The sequence below is a fragment of the Rhea americana genome, unplaced genomic scaffold (genome assembly GCF_003343005.1).
Source record: "Rhea americana isolate MKP2758 unplaced genomic scaffold, rheAme1 scaffold_383, whole genome shotgun sequence".
NCBI classification, from domain to species: domain Eukaryota; kingdom Metazoa; phylum Chordata; class Aves; order Rheiformes; family Rheidae; genus Rhea; species Rhea americana.
Window position 1 is genome coordinate 348680 of NW_028186516.1, and position 17597 is coordinate 366276.

At 42.6% G+C, this 17597-nt stretch overlaps 1 protein-coding gene across 1 annotated transcript; it reads left to right on the plus strand.

Moving 5' to 3' along the window:
- The first annotated feature begins 4551 nt into the window (after window positions 1-4551).
- On the plus strand, window positions 4552-9460 carry BMP10 (bone morphogenetic protein 10). The gene is made up of 2 exons (XM_085313364.1): window positions 4552-4885; window positions 8517-9460. The coding sequence occupies exons 1-2, from the start codon at window positions 4552-4554 to the stop codon at window positions 9458-9460; spliced, it is 1278 nt and encodes a 425-aa protein (XP_085169490.1).
- Window positions 9461-17597: the final 8137 nt, after the last annotated feature.

Sequence of the window (17597 nt, forward strand, 5' to 3'; positions counted from 1 at the left end):
TTATGTCTGAAAAGCCAAGGACAAGCAAACATTAGTCACTCTCTCCTGGAGCAGATTTCATGTCCCAGTCTGTTCTGAGTGTATTAATGAGAACAGGTGTTCCTCCCTGAAGAAAATCAGACTAGAGGAGGGTGAGGATGCTTAAAAAACACTTCACATTCTTTTCCCCCACTTCCCCTTACCCAGAGGAGCATCACACCCTTTCAATCATTGTATATCGTCAACCTTGACACTTCGTAAAGCCCTGTTTCACTTTCTAGCCTTTCAGCACTGGGCTTGCTTCACACATTCCTGCTCAAACCCATGCTCTTCTCCTACCGCTTGACGGAAGAAGCTGTGGAGGCATCGGCTCAGAGGAAGTTGTGGGGTGCCTGAGATTAGAGGCTATTTTGGAGCCACACAGCCTTTGGGGCTGACCCTTTCGACAGCTGAACTGTTCCCTGGAGTTGCTGCAAACCCTTGGCTACCGCTGGCATCGACTGCACTCACGTTCATGCCTGAGCACCTCAGTGCCATGGGTGGGAAAGACTCTCTTTTTGCTCTCCAAATCGCTTTTATTCATCCAGTTCTCACCAGGGCATACAAACGGAGAGTGTCCAACCTATACTGCTACCTCTACCAGAAGAACATTTTCGAGCTTCAACGAGAAGGGCAAAACATGAATTAAATAATACTGTACATGTGCTGAATGTTGCAGGATCAGTGCAGAAGCGCAGATTCTCATTAGCTACATTTTCCTGTGCAAATTCACTGAAGAAATAACACAGACTTCCTAGGAATGATGGCCCTTTCAACAGCTCTGCCTGCCTGATACATAATTTATTCCTAATGAAATGATCTCATCATTTATGCKATAAATTTGATAACAATTAAACAGTAACGATTATTAATGTTCCTTCTCCAGCTAGCTCAGTTAATCTGTTTAGCATAGATTTCTTGAGGGCAGCTTCCTTTCCAGGGGAAGGCCAAATCTCTTCATTTCAGTGACATGAAATAGAATCCTTCTGTTAAACWTTTTAATTTAGCAAAAAATATGCATGTGTTAAATCATGAGCTTATAACCTAAGGAAACAGGAAGCTGCTTTTATATCAAATGTATTCCATGGGTACTGCTCATCTGGCAAATCCCCAGCAGGGTCTAAATTGAATAAATTAAGAAATGCAGCAAAAGCAGGTTTGAATATAACACAGCAGGCTGCATTGCCCTTCAGTATGCTGTTGTTCATGGAGTTATCAAAACAAGAACGGAAATACAAAGCGAACTGGAATGTCTGAGCAGTAATTGAGTTCCTAATGAGCCACTGAATCAAGATGACATTTGTGGGTTRGGAAATTTGTGTCAGATCACTGTGTGTAGTTTTTACGTATGTATTTACGTCTGCAGGGTGTGAAATTACAGAACTGTAGAAAATATGTCTGGACTTAGCAGAACTTAGAGAGGTCACTAGTCCAGCCTCTTCTCCAAGGCAGCGTCAGCTCTGTTTATGTCGCTGCTGGAGCAGTTAAAGTGATGCTGCTCAGTTTTGTCACCCAGCAAACTGAAGTTACACAGCAGATTAAGTTCTAATCTATGTTAAAGAGGAGTGAAACTGGAAAAACGCCTCTGACTCTAGAATTGTTTGTGTGATTAACATTGGAGTAGCAAAGAGGAGAATTTGACTCAATGTGTGATTAAGGGCCAGATGCTGTCCTCAAAATAGCCAGTGTGCTCATAGTGAGAGAGGGGGATCTAAATAGAAAATCTCAGAGGAAACACTCCAAAACTTCCTTTTAAAATCAAAACCTTTACCTAAATCTCATAGCAAACCCAAAATCCTCAGCAGGAAGCCATGCAGTGCTCTACATCCCTGTGTTTACAAGCTCTGCAAGGCATATCTATGTACTGCTGCCTATGCATTCATGCCATTATTCCTGTTTGTCTGAGAAGGAAAAAAGCTATGAGCACTGAAGATAAGGCTGTAAAGTGCTATGAAGTTTCAGCACCTGTTACCTTCCAAAAGGCAATAGCTCTTACAAGGTACTTACCTCCTAAATTTAAAAAATCTGTGCTTTTGTATATGAAGTCATTGCATTTCTCAAAATAGTATTTAAGCATACAAATGACCTTTTGAACTCTTTCTGTAGGTACTATGCTCTTATTAAAAATTACTACCTGCCCAACTGGCTGTGAGAAGCCATTCCAAAGACCTTGCTTTAGAGGAGCCAGTTGTTGGGCTGCATAAAAGAGTTAAGGCTATGTGTCCTGCAATCTTTTCTCCTCATTCTCAAGGTTAATCTTGTTCCCTTGTGGAAGTAAGATCCTTAGTTCAGCATAGTGAGGTGATGAATCACCAGTAAAAAGAAGATGGTGCTTTTCTTTTAACTTAATGAACAGAAATGACCCAGATTCAGCTCCAAAATTTCCCTAAGTTTTTCTGTGCTTAGTTCTGGAAAGCCATAGTAGTCATGGGATGAGTCTTTGATAAGGCTGCAGAGGATTTATAGATAAGCTTGCACAGATAACTGTGAAATCCACACTGAGATCTAAATTATTTTTTCTAAGATCAAATACCCACTTCCAACGTACTGTAACAATAGCAGAGACCTTGATAATGGGTTTAGCTTTTATTGTCAAGTTCTCCACATTTAGAAGAAGAGTAGTTGAATGAAACAAGATTAAAAAAATAAGCCATGCTGATGGCTGGCTCTGTGACATTAATACTATACATTATTTTCATGGAGATGTATTAATATTTGTGGAAAAAAAATCAAATATATAGACAGGATGATTTTAAAACAGCCATTGCTGAGTATTCACTCTAGTGAAGTCAACTGGAGCTGTGGCCATTCGTGCCAAGGATAGACTTCGTTGTTGAAGAAGACGGAAAGTTATAGAGCTGTGGTAACAAATGGCTGGATGTGCTTAGCCGTAATGGAGAAGCAGAGTCCAGAAAACTCAACAGATCTGTGAAGGTTTCCTCTTTGGTTAAGCTCTGTAGTGCTTGCAGAGAGAAACTTGGTAGTGCTAATGAAAAGAGATTCCGCTTTATCTTGAGTGCTGAACCACTGGGGCCAAGGAGCTGAGCTCCAGCCCTATTGCCAAAACCAAGGCACTTTGAAAAGYCTGTGAACAACAAGGAGCCTTTAAGAAGGCAATATTACGTAAGAACTAGATAAAAAATAATTTTGACTTTTTTTTTTTTTTTTGCATGTGCATTTTGGTTGAAATTTGCACATTCTGACAGAAAAGTGCTGCTAAGTAGTTTTAGCACTTTTTTTTGAAAAAAAAAATCCCCACATTACCCACCTAACACCTTTGAACTGTTTTAACTGATGCAAAGATGAGTTGTGAATTAAGAGTAGTCTGTGGGTCTTTGTATATTTTCAATCATTTTTAGACGATCTGACTGAAGGGTACTGTGATTAAATCAAGAATAATTGTAACCTGCCAAGTCAGATAAATAAGATATAGAAGGAAAGAAAGATTTTGTGATCCATTTGCAAATATTCCAATCCTCCCTCCATTTCTGAGCGTTTATATGGCATACAGCACTGAGCCTGTTCCCATTCAGTTAGTGTTAATGTTCAGATTAGGAAAGAGTGCCTTGTAGCAAAAATAAACATGGCAAAAAATACATATTACTTACTCTTTATCTCTAAATTATGTGGTGCCAATGCAGGCACAAAGTGTGTGCATAAAAAGAATCTGGGCCTAGCTTTGAAAGCCATGTTCTGCTCTTCCCTGACTTGTACTCACTCTCTGTTCAAAAGGCTTTTCCCGGTGGAGCCCTGGCAAAGCACAGCTTCATAGTTGCAATGTGGGAGACCCTCCTCACCTGACTATCTTGAGCTCATCAGCTCCTCTGCATTCAGGGCCTTGTGACCCCCAAATTGTGGCAGTACCTGGAGCTCTTCTCATGTGCTAGATGCTGTATGAGCACAGAAGAATGGACTTTATCCCGAAGAGGTTTCTTTGTAAGTAAAATATAAACATTTAGCTCTACAATATTTTTACAAAGGACAGTTTTGTTGCCTTAAAGGAGCTCTTCATTGCCTTTGGTGCAGAATTCATAGATTTGGATAGCTGCTCGGCAGAATTTACATGCTAGCTTGAAATCTGCCTGGCAAAAAGTTGGTTAGGCACACCAGAGAAAGTCAGCTACCAGGAGGCAGAAAGAAAGGGCAGTTCCTCTCGAGGAGAAACTTGGCCTATCTCCTAGTGTCCTAGCGCAGAATGTTTACAAAAAGCTCATTAAGGGAAAGGGGATTGTGAGATAACAACGAATCTGGTGAACAGCTTACACTACACAAGATAAGAGAGGCAAGGCGACCATAGAAGAGAGCGAGCCATATCCAATTACTGAGACCTGGTTTTGGGGAGGGGGAAGGGTGAAGAAAAAGGGAGGGGGCAGGGGGAGAGAGACGGAACGGATCACAAGTTTCAAGACAAGAGCTTCCAAACTTGTCATCTCTCTGTGACACAAGCCGCATACAACCCAGGGAATAAAACCGCCACTTAGCCCACACGAGAACTAAAGCTTGTTGAGTGTGGTTGGAGGTTAGAGTAAAGTCATGGATTCTGTAGTCCTCCGGCTGTGGTCTGTCCTCTCTCTCTTGGCTCACCTTGCCTCTTGCAGTCCCATCCTGAGCTTGGAGCACTCTTCCTTGGAGGAAGACGTGCCTCTTTTCGATGAAGTCCTCTCCGAGCAGGATGGTGTTGATTTCAACACGCTGCTTCAGAACATGAAAAATGAGTTTCTGAAGACGTTGAACCTTTCTGACATTCCCCTGCATGAAACAGCCAAGGTGGACCCACCAGAGTACATGCTAGAGCTGTACAACAAATTTGCCACCGATAGGACATCTATGCCATCTGCAAATATTATTAGGAGCTTCAAAAATGAAGGTAAGAATTGTATGTCTCTAGGAGAACCAAATCGAAAAGGGTACCCTTATAGTCAACGTGAAATAATATTTACCAGGTATGGAGCATGAACAGCACTAGGGGGAAAAAGGCCTTGCAGTGAAGCGGCCGTTAGAAATAGGCAGCTAACACTGTAGCAATTTTATGCAGATCCCATTTTTTGTGAGATAGATCCTTTTTCTCTTGCTTTTGAGATCGTAAGATTTGGGGGAATACGTTTCTTTTATGTCTGTACAGCACTAAGTGTAATTTGGATGTGTTTTTATTATTCTTGTAATCACACATATCATTTGCAATTAGCTATTTGATTTTCAGGTGGATACCTTAAGCCAAATTTGAAATTAAGGGATGAAATGTTTTCACATTCAAAGGTGCGGTATGTGGCTTTCGATTAATATCCTTCTATTGGTCCTCATGTGAAATGTGAAGTTTTCTTCCTGTGATGTCTGAACACAGCCCAGCAAATATATAGAAATACATGAAGCTGAATTTGGATAAACTTCAGGTTTTCTTTGGAGGAGTAGAGTATTTCCTATTAAAAAKGAAAGAAAAGAACTGAAAAAGACCAATTGTGAGCTCAGGTGGTTCTCTCTATATTTCTGCTTCAACATTTTCCCTCAGCTTAACAAGGAAAAGGTGATATTTCAGTGCTAGCATTCAGATGTTTTCTCGTCAGTACCTGTTTGCACCAGTACAGGCTATATGTTCAAAATGTTTTTCAGGTTATCATTTCCAAACCCAAGATATTCCACTTCGCAAATACAAATGCTTTGATTTTTTTTAACTGCTCAGAGGTATGTGCAGCTATTCAAATCACTGTGGATCTTTTCTCATCCCTCATCAGTCTAATTAATGAACGCTGATTATTACTTTTTTCTTACATTCACAAATTCAAGATGACAAACTATCAGGAGAACTGATAGTTCTCCTAGGAGAAGGCTGTGTGCAAGACATTTCAGTTTGGCAATGCARTGAGGTGCCAGGAGAGGATCCAGCAGTGCTGGTCTTTTCTGTATTTCTACCAGGCCTGGGTACTCTTTACCAGCAGTACAACTCTGCCTTGAAGAGGCACTGCCTTGCAGTTTTGATCTTCTTCATGTATTCTTTTTCTGCATTGTGGTAGTATGACATAAAATTTATTGAAGGACTGATAGCAAATCAGTTACACCTACTGGTGAACTGTTACTCATCCGAATAGCCTTGCCTGTGACTGATTACCAGCAGAAGTGAAGAAATACACAGAAACAAGCATTGCTCTTTTCTCCTGTTGAGAAATAATTCAGAAAAAAAATGGCAAGTACAATATGCTAAAGAACATTACTGAGGTAAATCTGAAACCATTTCGCTGGCAAGACTGAAATGGTTCCAGGTTTACAGCGTTGAAAATGGTACAGACTGACCTATGTTCGCTGACACAGGCAGCAATTCATGATTCTGTGCCTTTCTGTAAACACAATGGAGATATTCCATAGCTTTTTCATGGCTGCAGAAGTTCTGCACTGGATAAATTTGGTGTAACTTTCTGTCATTTCTGTGTTTTTCTCACTTCTAATCCAAAACAGCAAGGTGAGACTTCTTATGTTAACACATCACCTTCATAAACGTATAGTTACAGGGACTATTGCACTTAATGTTTTTTATCTGTCTTGAAAGTCCATGAAGCTAAGAACCATTCATTTCATGCACTGAGAGTTTTTTAGTAGAGAAAGTAGATTATTCTCAATAATCAGGACACTAGGAACAGGTCGTATCATGAAGTTTTTATTCAGCTGCTTGTTGAAAATAGGCAGTAACTGTTCTTTCATTATTATTCATTAAATCCTTTATTAACTTTGTTACTACTGTAACGAGATTACAGAAATATAATATGCTGCATGGCTGAAATTAACTATTTGTTTTAAACCATGGAGCATAATGTCTCTATTGCAAATGGAACTGTAATAGCCTACCATTTCTTAAGACTTGAATAAAGACCTTAAGCTAAGCTTTTCTTTTCCTGTGCACTCCAGATCACAGTTCCTGACCCTGTTAGGGGTGCACTGGTAACTGTAAGGGATATTTCACTCTATGAGATTCCTGACTAAAGAGCAAAGCCACATCTTGACTTATAAATGAACAYTTTTCACTCCTTGCTAGCGCTCACCCAGCTTCTTAGAGATGGTGTGGCCTTCCCCTCCCTCCTGGTGAATTACTTGTGCTCATCTTCTGGATGGTCAGGCAGCATTTCTGCACCCTGTCATCGACTGTAACAACTGCAGACTTGCTTTAGAATACCGAGRGTTAGGAAATCGCGAAGGTTTCTTCCACTTCTGAGGTTATGGCTGAAGCACTCCTGCGCTTGAGTAGCACTACCTTTTAGCCTGCAGTATTCCTACCCCGGAGTATATTCAGTCCCAGCCTTCATCAGTTGATGGGAGGGGATAGGCAAACAGAATTGCCCTTTGTTTTTTTGTTAATGAATGGATGGAGATGCAAATAGGGGGAAAAAAAAGAAAAGAAAAGAAAAGAGAAAAACAGGCAGCTGCCTCAAAACCCACTTTGTGTCTATAGGACAACTCCTGTGCTTGCTTAAGTGCACTGATGGAGTACGGCCAATACTTGCAGCGTTCTAAGTGTCATTTTTCTACAAACATATCAAAATTAGAGAAGTCAGAGATGAAGATAGTAATAGATCCCAAACCATTTGCCTCCTGAGGCCTTGCAGAAAGGTATGTCCTAGTCTGTCTCTGAGCTATGAGTGACAGCACGGTAATCCAGCAACAAAAGCGCAGTCATTATTAGCTAAGATGCCTGTATTGCCTGAAGAAATGCGTGTTGCCTCTGTATAAACAAACAATGCAGATACGACAGACAGACTGACTGACAAGCAGATGTTATGTACTTATGTGTTTTATTAACTAAAACTGCCAAAAATGCCTGACTGAATACAGCTGTTTGGCTTAGTTCATTTCAAACCCGTGTAGCCTGTGGCAGGATTTCTGTGGATTGACGGGTTTTAGATCAGATGATCACTGCCTGCTCCTCATAACAAGGAGCCTTTACATCTTCCCAAGCAACTTTTTCTCTCTTAGTGTCTAGCCCTTTCAGTTACTGATGATGTTTGAGCCGAGGAAAACACTTGCAAGCACAGAAATGACAAGCAGATGCAGATACACCCTGCCATTTCTGCATATAGAGGTTATATGTCATCTGACTGTCTCTCATTCACTCCAGTGCCATGTTGCTCTTCTCCTCCTACACTGGTTAACATTTTTTTCTCCTGTTTGTTAAACAGTTGCTATGCTGTAATCTAGAAGCCATTTCATTTCAGTATTTGACAAAGCTTTTTTAACATGCAATCCTACCCAGTGTCAGGGAAGTCCCTGAAAGCCGTGGTGATTGAAAGAGAATCTATAAATCCAGATTTATTGACTTTATCATGGCTGGGATCTCATCATCCTTAGACATCTAGAATAAAATATGCCTTTTATTGATCATCCAAGTATGGTTTTGGGAAACAATGCAAAACCGCTCTCCTGCAATTGTTCCACTGAAATCAAAAAGGAATGCAAAACATGTCAGATGTGCTGGATGTATTGACCCTTCTAAAATATTTGATCTTTGTCATTTCCAGACTTGGCTTCCCACCCTATTGGTGTTGTAGGAATTCGAAAATACCCCCTTCTATTCAATGTATCCATCCCTCACCATGAAGAAATCACTATGGCAGAGCTGAGGCTCTACACCTTGGTGGAGCGGGACCGAATGCTTTACGACGGGCTTGACCGGAAGGTCACCATTTTTGAAGTGCTGCAAAATGACCACATGGGGGTAGGAGAAGAGAGAAAGATGGTGGTGCTTGCATCTAGGCAGATCTATGGCAAAAATAGTGAGTGGGAAACCTTTGAGGTCACTGAAGCCATCAGGCGCTGGCGAAGGGCAGGCCTGACCACACACCGGCTGGAAGTTCATATAGAGAGCAGGGAAGGGGAGGAGCAGAATGGAGARGGGAAACTCGATATCGACATCAACTCTGAGGCCAAGCATGTGCCCCTGTTGATTGTGTTCTCCGATGACCAAAGCAATGACCAGAAAGAGGAGAAGCAAGAACTGAATGAAATGATAGACCATGAGCAGCTCCTGGACTTGGAGAACCTGGAGGTTGGCAACTTCCACGACCGGCCAGGTGAGGAGGCRCTGCTCCAGATGCGCTCCAACATCATTTATGACTCTACTGCCCGAATCCGGAGGAACGCAAAAGGCAACTACTGCAAAAAGACTCCGCTCTACATAGATTTCAAGGAGATTGGCTGGGATTCCTGGATCATCGCCCCAGCGGGATACGAAGCCTATGAGTGCCACGGAGTATGTGCYTACCCCTTAACAGAGCACGTCACACCAACGAAACATGCCATTGTCCAGACTTTGGTTCACCTGAAGAATCCCCAGAAAGCCTCCAAGGCCTGCTGCGTGCCCACCAAGCTCGATCCCATCTCTATTCTCTACTTAGATGCAGGGGTTGTCACCTACAAGTTCAAATACGAGGGCATGGTGGTATCAGAGTGTGGCTGCAGATAGTAGGAATGCATGCATGGGGGAGTGCACAGGGGAAGTATTTAATGATTCAGTCTGTAAATTTGTACATTTTGGATTTCCTATTTAATGAGGTTATTTAATGAGGCATGTACAGATAATTGTATGTTTCCTGTCACGGGGAATGGGCAAGTCATACGACTGTAGGGAATGTATATTTTGTTCCATTGCTTGCTTCTTGCTATTCTTTTCTGTCCAAATTATGACTGAGTCTTTCTTCATATCAGGGCATAGAATAGATCACTGGATTGTTTTAGGGGGCTCTTCATGCCAAAGAGGGATAGATTCRAATCCATAGAAATAAGGCCACATATTCTTGTATTTTTTAAATATTGATTGGCATCTATAGGTATTTTCAGATCTGTCAATGCTAGGTGAATTATGAGTGAGGCATACCTAGATTTTTTAGCTGCTGCAGAATCTACCAAAATATTTACATGCCAAGATGCCTTTGAAAAATGATCTCTGTAAATCTTAGCTCCTGATAGGTCTCAGACTCCTAAGTGAATGAGGCACAACACATTATTAGGTTTTTATTTTATCCTTTCTTTGCAAAAGGAGACATCCTGTCAGGGATGGTTTGGCATCCAGAGGGTAGAAGGGATCTATTTCCCTTCCCATCTTGCAATGGGTCCTGGAGCGATGTCAGGCTTGTGCAGGGCTCTGACAGGCAATRGCAAGAAATGCCCCTCGCACGTGTTCGTTGCACAAGCACCCTGCATAAAGCAGCGCTGGATCTGTTGCATTAGCCATGTGCTGTCTCTCAAGGCCCAGAGCTTTAGTTGGTATAAATCAGTGCTTTAACTCTCTTCAGTCCTTGAAGCTGTGCCAGTCTGTACCAGCTAAGAAACTTGTTCCCCCAACCAGTCCAGTAAGTTGCATACGATAGATCTGTGTAATCCAGCTCACACGGCAAAGTAATACTGCRTGTAGTCTGCATAGAGCTAGACAGAAAAGGAAGCCCCTTCGTGCCAGCAAAATAGAGAGGCTGTTTCCTTTATGTACATGCTCAAGTTGTCAATTCATAAAGATATTGCCCCCCCACTTAAACTATATATGATGGAGTCACATGCCATGTTTCCGCCACTCTTCTGTAACAAATCATAGCGATAAGAAGGTGTCAGAGCTGAGAAACAATAGACCCGTCACTTTATTTATACTAAGCTGCAAATTTGTCAGATTCTTGGGAAAGTGTAAGTGACATTGACTCTTTTAGCCTGTAGCAGAGTCTACTGTACTGTCCCTGCATCTCTTTTACACTTTTAAGGGAAAGTTATCTTCACTGGAAGTGCTCAGGGTCTTTGAAAGAATCCCTCTAGCACTTCATGGGAATGAACACAAAAGACTTTATCAAGCACTTACTTAAAACCAGTTTCACCTGTTTTTCACACATATTCTTCTGTGCTTCCCATAATTTATTGATCTATTTATTGACTGCCTGACTTTGTAATATAATGTAGAATACAGAATGTTTTATTTTTGTGCTTGTATGTAATCCCACTTGGATAAAACCTTGTACTGATCCTATTTTACACAGAATTTCTCTGTTGAGGTGTGCTGCACAGAGACTGAGTTGTTGATTTYTTTTCCGTGCTAGTTGTTTGTAAATACCACAATTTCTCTCTTGCTTACAACCTGTTCACTGCAGTGATTTAAATAGCATTCAGGAACACATCTGGTCTTGTCCAATATTTAACCACTCATGCAAGGCTATCATTTCTTTAAGTGGTTGGTTGTGTAGTTTATTGTTGAGTTATGCAGTCTCCACTCAGGCTGTGTGTTTCAGATAGCTGGCTGCGCCACGGGACTATATTGCTTTACGCATACTAAGGATCTTGCCCATGACACTGTTCACAGACCTTTCCCCTGAGCTATGCTGCAATCTTAGTCTGCAATTAATGGCAGGTTAAAAGAATTCATAAGGGGTGTGATATTTTGCTCTGCTGACATGAACTGCTGTAGCCAACAGTTGAAGTGTCACCACATAGATCCTTTCAAACTATCCACTCTTCTTATGAAGCTATTTGCCAAGACAAACCGTTCACCTTGTTAGGAGTGATAATCCAGCATTAGGGAGATAATCTGCTGTTTGCTTTTATCGTCTCTTTGCTGCAACTGTTCTCGTTGCAGTGATCTGACCAGTGTGTTTTTGCACAACTGTCCTTTCTATGCTGTATTATGAAACCATGCAAATTTGTGTAGGGAGGTAATTTTATCAGTGAGTAAAGCCACATGTATGAATTTTTACAAGATCAGTAAAAATTTCAGTGAAAACAATTTGGGATTAGGAGCCAGGCGATCTTCTGATACTAGTAGCTCGTCTTTATAATGAAACATGTACTGTACTGCTAACTGAAGAGAATCTCAGACAGAATTTGTGATGAAAACCACACCAGAAGATGTGTCTGATTGTGCTATTTGGGGAGAAATCTGAACATCTTGTGCCTCCCACAACTGCGACCATGTTGTTCACAATCTGAGATCAGAACAGTATTATTTCGTTTCGTTAATGARTGCCTCTGAGAAGGCACTCATTTGCCTGCTTTATTGGCAAAACCTTACCTTATCATTGAAAATAACTAGACAAGACATCTGGATGTTCATGCAGTCAGGCACAGAGATAAGGTGAAATAACAGAAAAATAGGGACAGTTATTTTATCAAAATATTTCCTTAAATAGCCAATGAAGGCTGTTTCTGCGAACTCAAAAGAACTTCATTTTAAACATGCATGTAATCCTGTCCATGTAGTATGACACTCACAAATAGCATGGTGAGTACATGACAGGAGCCAGCACTACAAAGCCAAAAGTGTCAGTAATGTAACTGGCAAGTCCCTGAAAAAAATATCCCGGGGCATGTTTTCCTTTTCTTTCAGTCTTTCTTTGTTTCTTTCTTTCTTGTTTTCCTCCTTACTTCCACCTACCCACTCATCCATCCATGCATCCATATAAGTACTTTGGCTCCTTCTGTTTCTTAAAGAATTTATTTTTCTCATTAAGTAGTAGTGTGCATTGATTTTCCTTTCATTTCTGATCTATGTCAACATGCTAGCAGATTCTTGACTTAAATTTTAGTAAGAAAAATCAATTTTTAAGGGATTTTGTAAAAGTATTACTTCAGTATGGAAATATCTATCTAGCCAGCCAGGCAGCCTTCCCTAAATTACTGCATGCAACTAAGCAAAGCAGCAACCCTTTCTCACATAAATCATCAACATGAGTTGGAGTTTCGCTTTCATCTGTTTATAATATAATACATATGAGAAACCATAAGCAGATGTGAAGCTCCTTTTGTGCTGGACACTGTAAAAAGTGCCAGGAAGTGCTTACAGCCCAAATAGACAGGCAAAGGGTGGGCGCCGAAAAAATGAATTAAAGAGAGGAAGAGCATGGATAACTTATCAGCGAGGGGTTAAGGATAGAGTTTTGGTCTTGGATTGCTGCTCTTAGGTCAACACACAATGCCTCCAGAAGAGCATGCGCTTCAAAACATCTTACTCGTCCCTTGGCCTGTAAAGAAGTCAGCTCTGTCTCCTATGAGAGACACTCGTAGGAGTCAGCACCCGTGCCACATTTCCCTAAGCACTAGGAAGCCTGATGATCCGTATCTCTTAGTTCTCCACATGTGGACTAAAGCTTGCTCAAGGAGCAGATTTTCCCCCAAAGCTTCCTTGCGCTATCCCTTTCCTGGGCGCGGTCCCTGGAGCCCAGGCTCTTTCTGCCTGCTGTGCTTCCCCTAGCTGATCAAGGATATAGATTCACAGCTGCTTGAGCATTAAAGCTCGACAGCTCGGCACAGCTTTTTCTGGCATCGCTGCCCCAGCCCTGCAAACCCCCTCACTCTGGGCAGATGGGCTCCTCGGGCAGTTTGCTGAGCCTGGACGAGACGGGCAGAGCCCCGTGCTACCTTCATGCTGCCTTTGCTACRTGGTTCAGAGAGCAAAGCCAGCCAAAAGCTCCAGCAGTCTAGTAATGTCAAAGGATTTGGTTTAGAGCAGTGTCAGGCATTTTGGTGCCTATCCGACCTACAGCACAATGGAAGAGGCTCTGCTAAATAGTTTCTGTGCAAAACACTGAGCCAAACCCTAGCTAAATCCATCATTTATGAAAAAAAAAAAATCTGGCATTTGAACAGCTGCTTCAAGCATTTGAAAAACTACAGCCCAGTGTTAATTTAAACTTCCTTATAACCCAGTTCAACATTTGGAGAGCAAACACTGTTAATAGGATGGGAACCATGGTGGTGGTGATTTGCTTACTATATTGGGAAACAAAGCCAGAACAAAACTAGCTTGAGATAGAGGTTTTGTTTACATTGCTGACCCATCTGTCTTCATTAATGCACTATTTACAGGAAAAGTTAAAAAATTAGCTTCTGCTCCTTCTTCAATTGCAACAGCAACAAATAAAGGCTGAATGGTTCATTTGCCCTCAACTAAAAATGGAAATTCTTATCAAAAACCCTTGGAAGAAGAGGTTTATTATGTGAAGCATATTACTGTTGAGTACTAGCGCTGGACTCAGGCATTTTGGCCAGAGCTGTGCATTTCTAGCACAGGCAATACTGGGAGCAAAAGGAGGTCGGGGAARTGCTTACATCTGAAACGGTGGCACCCCGTGCACAGGCTGCAGAAAGCAGAAACCAGCAATAACACTYGGCACTTGTTTTACCCTAAGCCCCTGCCTCTAAGTCTAAGGGAGAAATAGTGTTTTTCTCTCCCCCCCCCTCCTTTTATTAACCAACACAGGGTAACAGCATGTGATTTCCTGGGTGGTGAGAAGGGACAAAAGTGAGGCCAAGCGAGGAGAGGTGACGCAGGGCGATWCCCCTTTCTCTTACTTACAAGTAAAGAGACCACGCACACATGCTTCACTTTTTACCATTAGATGCCTAAATGAGGACAGAGGACTGCCACCCCAAAAGCCCTTCAGCTAAAATGAGGCAGGCTCAAAAAAAACCCTGCTATCAAACCAGGTATGGTCACACCTTTAGCTGGCAGAGCTGTAACCCGAGGAGGGTTTGAATTACCGACCTACCACTCCTGCGCCTGCTTATACCTGGGCTCTTTGATTCTGAGCTCCCTGCAGTCCTGCACTATGCTCTGCRGATACGTGCTGATAGGTGTAAAATCCTACTGAAGATAAAGCCACCTGCAACTGTACTTTGGCCCTTGCAAGAGGAGGTCGCAAGCCTATAGAAATAGAGACATCAACCAAAAAAACAAACAAACAAAAAAAAMCCCACTCTCTCATTCTATGAACTACAAAAATCAATAATTTCAAAAGGGCTCAGCAGCCAGGTATTTCTGAATTAACAGCCCCTTTGCACATCTCATTCCATCCACGGGCTTTCAAATGAACTCAGAATCCTGGGCACGTTTTGGGGAGCAAATCTGGCTGTTAGGCACCTTGTTTCACTCTGCCATCCCTTGACCCCTCTCTCCCGCTCCTTTACCCCTGTATCACTCTCCCTCTGCTCCCGCTCAGACAAGCTCCATCTCCCTGCAAGCCCTTCCCAAGGCAGCAGGACTCGAGGCACGGCCAAGCAGCCTTCACACAAATGAGCAGCTTGCTCTGCGGACGCAACACTACCGAAAAGCAACAGGAGCAGCTGCTAGAATTACTGCTTCTTCTCTCAGATAAAAGTGGATGGAGAAGTCCACCTTTTGATACCCCTGTCAAGAAGATGAATGGTGGGAGAGGGTCCAGCTCTCYGTGCTGAGCCTTGTTAACAGCCAACAGAGTGCATTTGCTCTCAGAAGCACCCTAGCAAGTAAGAGCTTATTCTATTGCCTTTCGAGGAGTCACTTCAAATGTCAGTGAAAGCAGAATTTAATCTAGTGATTAGCTGTGAAAGTTTCTGCCTCCAAGCCCATGTCACCACACAGCACTGCTGGCAAAATTCATCAGGATATAGCTGTGTTATTCCAGTAAGGTGAATTACTTTTTCAAGTAGACAATGCCAGAAAATATAGAGGAGTCTTGCTAATGTGTACACTCCAACATATCCAGTGGGTCATAAATCATATCCAGCTCAGGCCAAGTGAGCTCACATTGGAAATAGGAAGCTTGCTTGTTTGTTTTAAGCTGTTGGATACATGCCCAATGCGATTCTGTTCATAACGTAAATTGATCAACCTCCTGTTCAGCATTTCAAGGCCTTAATGGGACCTTTGATCGCATTTTTTTAAAGTAAACAAAGGAAATATGGAGGATAAAAGTAATCAACATGGCTACAATAAAGGAAACGATATGAGAGGAATGGATTTCCGTGACACAGAGCACTGCTTCCTGAAAAGAAGGGGTTTTTTCTTTCCCTAGCTCTGAGGATTACGTTTTCTGGGATGCCCAAGACATGGCCAATGAAGGCAGGATGCTATATTTTATTTTAAATGAGCAGTTGCAGTGCCATTGTTCCAATACATCTCAGACGAGCTGCTGCTTGTCATGTCTGCAGTGACTTTCAGGATTGTGGGATGAGCAGTAAGAGCCACCCTGCTTCAGTGCCCTCTCTGGAGCTCCCCGAGCAATGTCACTCGGCTCCGTGCAGCTGAGGCTGTCCAGGACGCGAGCTTCACATGGTGTTGAAAAGATATGTGTTGAGTTAAGTGAGAAGGTTTAAATACAGGGTGGTCTCTGAAATCCAGTACAGTAGCTAACTAGCAACAGTGGCTAAACAACAACCCCGTCTTCCATAGCTCGCAGGTTTATGTTGGCTTTGCTGTAGCAACTCCTTATCTCTCCAGAGATTAGAGCATTTTAGATCGGTTGTTGTGAGATTCGGTGGAATCCATTTCCTGAGCTGTCACCGCTGGCTAATCAGGCAAAGTCAAAATACAAAGCTCTAGGAGAGCGGAAAGCGAAACCAGTTATTGCAATAATGGATGTGCTCTATTAGCTTTTGTTGTTACCAGATCTCACGTGTCTGGCACAAGATATGGATATGGAGAGCCTCACAAGCTGAAATGTAAGCCATGGGAGCTGTGAGCAGAGCAGATGTCTTATTGTAGGGAAAAAGAGCCCTATTTAGCATTTTTACAATTACTCTGAGTTGGCATAATGGTGCACCAAATTAGTGCCTGTTGTGCTTGTCCCTGCTGCAAATCTGCACTAGGAAGCCCAAATCTGAATCCCACTGTGGGTTAAAATGACAGTGGGGATCCACAGGAAACAGAGCCTTGGCTGGAAATCTTAGCTCTAATAATAAGATAACAATTCTAGTGTGTGACTGGATGATCTGCAGAAATTTCAGGGATGAACATCTGCAAGACACTCTTCCTGGTTTAAATTATACCTTTCTCTGTCATCTCTGATGGAGACCGCTCTGAATTTCAGGCACTTAAGAGACCAAGGGACTTTTGCTTTCCATGCTGAACTCGCTCCTCTTCCCTTCCTCATCCTTTTGAGCTCCTTTGCAAATTGATGGCTTAAACCAGCTGCAAATTTGGCCCAATAATATTGATTACACGTCTCATGCTTCCGAACAGGACTGGTTTCCTGGGTCCTGCCTAATTAGAGCATTGAAGATAACTGGAGCGCCCTGAGCAATGAGCTCGCCTGCTAATGGTGGCAGGAGTGGGCTCTGCTTCGCGGAGCACAAGCCCTTCTTGAGGGGCTTGTGTCCCCCAGTGACACTGTTCAGGGCACTGCATGAGAYGCTAATGAACAATTTAGACAAGGACCTCGGCAAGCTCCCCAGAGATGCGTTAACCCCTGCATGAGAAAGGAGTCGCTTCTAAGATGGAGATAGGACTCTGCTGCCCACCCCAGTCGGCATGCACGTGGGGATGCGGTGGCCTTCAGGATGGCCAAGTAGYCCCTGGGAAACTATAGTTGAGAAGGTCCTGCTTGCTGTCAAACGAGGTTTTCCCTCTAGCTGCATGCAAAGCCCCTTCAGAATGTGCTGTGGTGGTGAAACCTGGAGCAACATGACTCCGAGCATCACCGGTCCCCAGGTCGATCTGGATTCTCCTCCTGTGTTGCAGCTGCCTGCCAGGACGCAAAATGCAACCCCTTGTGCCTGCAGGAGATTGGAGGAGATGGAAATCCTAGTTAGGGGGCTGGGGACGGCTTCTGGCACATCCATCCTTGCTGTCTTGCATGTCTTTGTCCGTGTGACTT